This window comes from Montipora foliosa, chromosome 2 (assembly GCF_036669935.1).
Source record: "Montipora foliosa isolate CH-2021 chromosome 2, ASM3666993v2, whole genome shotgun sequence".
In the NCBI taxonomy this organism is placed as follows: domain Eukaryota; kingdom Metazoa; phylum Cnidaria; class Anthozoa; order Scleractinia; family Acroporidae; genus Montipora; species Montipora foliosa.
The window spans coordinates 35,560,343-35,562,842 of NC_090870.1; the positions used below are offsets into that span (position 1 = coordinate 35,560,343).

Genomic DNA, 2,500 nt, shown 5'->3' on the forward strand with positions numbered 1-2,500 from the left:
ACGCAGTCTAAAATTGCAATACAGAGATTCTTAAAAAAACACCCTTTTTAATAGGGACCGAAACCTGGGTTAACTCAAGGAGAGAATGAATGAACCACCGATCGACGATGCAAACGACTGAAACGAGGGAATCATCACACCTCAAGCCAAAAACTCTCTAGCGGAATGTCGATTAAGTATCTAATTAAACTACTCAAGTTAAAGTTCTGATCGTTAATCCAAGTTCTCGAGAAAACTAAATCAATGAACTGAAAACTGTTTCCAGCTTAGTCTTGCAGAACCTCAATGTGCGAAACGACCTCGGAGGCCCTTAATTTGCCTCTGATTCTGTATTAAGGAGGTTGAGCCCAGACGATCTCGAAGCATATTCCAACAACATTTTAGTTCACAAAGATGAGTTGGTGTCCATTATGGATATTGTCTCTCAAAGGTGCCAGATTCACCAGAGTAAATTGAAGGCGAAAATTCCCTTGCACTGTCGACCGCAGTATCTGCGAAACGACCACAAGCAACGTTTTTGATTGCCATATTTCTTCTTTCGTCAAGTGAAGATCAAGCGCGGGTACTCTTTCTTGAGCGAAATTTCCCGTTCTTTTTTGATGTTTAGACAAGCAAGAGCTTTTGATGTACTTCCTTTGATGGTCGCCGTAATTTATTTTCTTTCACAGAAGAGCCAAACTTGGCGAAGGTCTCAAGTAACATTTTATTGACGTGTTCTTGATATCAGCCAATCAGAAATTTCCGTCCGCTCAGTGACCATTTTCGGGCAGGCCGTATTTCACTGCGCCCCTCCCCATTCTCCGAACGGCATTTGCCTCTCGCGCCAACAATAGGGAGGATGCGACGTTTTTGAGCCGCAGACGGCAACCGGAAGTGAGCTGTTTTCCATTGTAACTTGTCTTGTCACTGCTGCCTTTATATTGCTAAGTATCTCAGCCGGAATGCAACATAACTGGTGAGAGGTATAATTAATAATGTACGAAAATAAGCAATGCATTTTTTGGACACGGCACTGGTGCGACGGATAAACTGATGACGCTTTAAAGATATTTTATCCGTCTTTTTATCCGTCTTCTTAAGACGGATAAAGCGTCGAGGACGAATTTAATGTGACAGACGAATTGAACTCGTTTTAGACGACGCTCTACCGTCGAATTTATTTTAAAGTAGGACCTGGAATTAAATTCGTCTAAATTAAATTCGACGATAGCGCGACGTATAAACTAGGCCTAAGCGAGCGCTGCTTTACGTGCTAAATTCACCACTTTGAATCGAACAATGCAAATATCGAGCCAAAATAGTAACCGTAATCAAATCGATGCGGTTTCGCTGTTTACACGACAGATGAAACCGTGTCGTTTTGAAAACGGTCCACGTTTGGCAACGTTTTCAAGTCGACCCGGTTTCGGCAACGGTCTCGAGAAGGCGTAACTGCCTCAAAAACGATGCGGTTACAAATGAAACTGCGTTCGTGTAAACGCTGCCGAAGCTTGCTTCTTAGCGGGTGTTAATACACGTTTACAGCGGCATTAGGAAGACATCGAAAACGTGCTGTTCATTCACAAAAATTGTCGTTTCCAGTCCCACTTCACTGTGATATAACCGAAATTTAGGTCGAAACGTAAAGAGTTTCGAAGCAAGCAACCGTGGACAAGCAAACGTAAAGGAACGCTTCGGTCTAGCTCAATTTTTTTGTTTTTGCAAATCTTGAATCAGTGGGCTGTGAAGTTTATTTTCCTGAAAAAAAAAAATCGTAAAAATTTAATTGACTTTTGATGAAAAATTCCGTTCCATTTTCCCTTGGTTTGTTCCACTGGTATACGACTTGATGGTCAGGCATAATGGCGGCACCCCTCCCCCTTCGGTTGATTTCAGACGTAACATTTTCCGCGAGAGCTTGGGTACTGTTATCGAACATGGCGGCCAAAGGTTTAGTCGTGTTGTTGACTCTTGCTCTTTCACTTTATGGAAGATGACGTTGAGCAAGCTTCTTTTTACCTTTGCGACAACATTTGCAAGGAGAAGATTTCATAGGTATTAGGAGTGTTTCGAGGCGAGAGGGAGTAAGGTCATATTTCAAAGTCATTTTCGTGTCATAAGAACCCCTGAGAGAGATGGTGGCTAGTGGTGTTTTACCTACTGGAAAGGCTTTTGGAAGGTAAGTTATTGATGTACGGAAGCAAGTTTCTTGTGGTGGCATGCAAACCAGGAGACAACGCGAGTTCTTGCTAGTAGGTTTGATTTCACGTTTAGAAGTGTCTCAAAGAGTGGTTTAAAGTCGCCAAAATAAGGAATCAATGCTTGAAATGGCCAAATGGGAACGTTTGTTAATCAGTGACAAACATTTAAAATTTCTCCGGTGATTAGCTTTCTGTTTTAAACGTAGCTTAACTTAAAGCGTATTTGTTTAAAATACTATCACAGGATACCAGTTGAGAGAAGCAAAGGAGGGTAGTTTGTTTGTTGGATGGGAGCCTTGTGAAATTAAGAACTCCACCAA

General features: G+C 41.9%; 1 protein-coding gene across 4 annotated transcripts in view; it reads left to right on the forward strand.

Moving 5' to 3' along the window:
• Positions 1-1,924: 1,924 nt before the first annotated feature.
• The window catches only part of LOC137992941 (uncharacterized), a 33,385-nt gene continuing 32,809 nt past the window's right edge, over positions 1,925-2,500 (forward strand). For all 4 annotated transcript variants that reach the window (XR_011121783.1, XR_011121782.1, XM_068838535.1 and 1 more), the window contains exon 1: positions 1,925-2,158. Coding sequence is in view for 1 of the 4 variants with exons in the window: in XM_068838536.1 (XP_068694637.1) it covers positions 2,115-2,158 (44 nt within the window). In the remaining 3 variants the exon portion in view is untranslated. The remainder of the gene's footprint in view (positions 2,159-2,500) is intronic.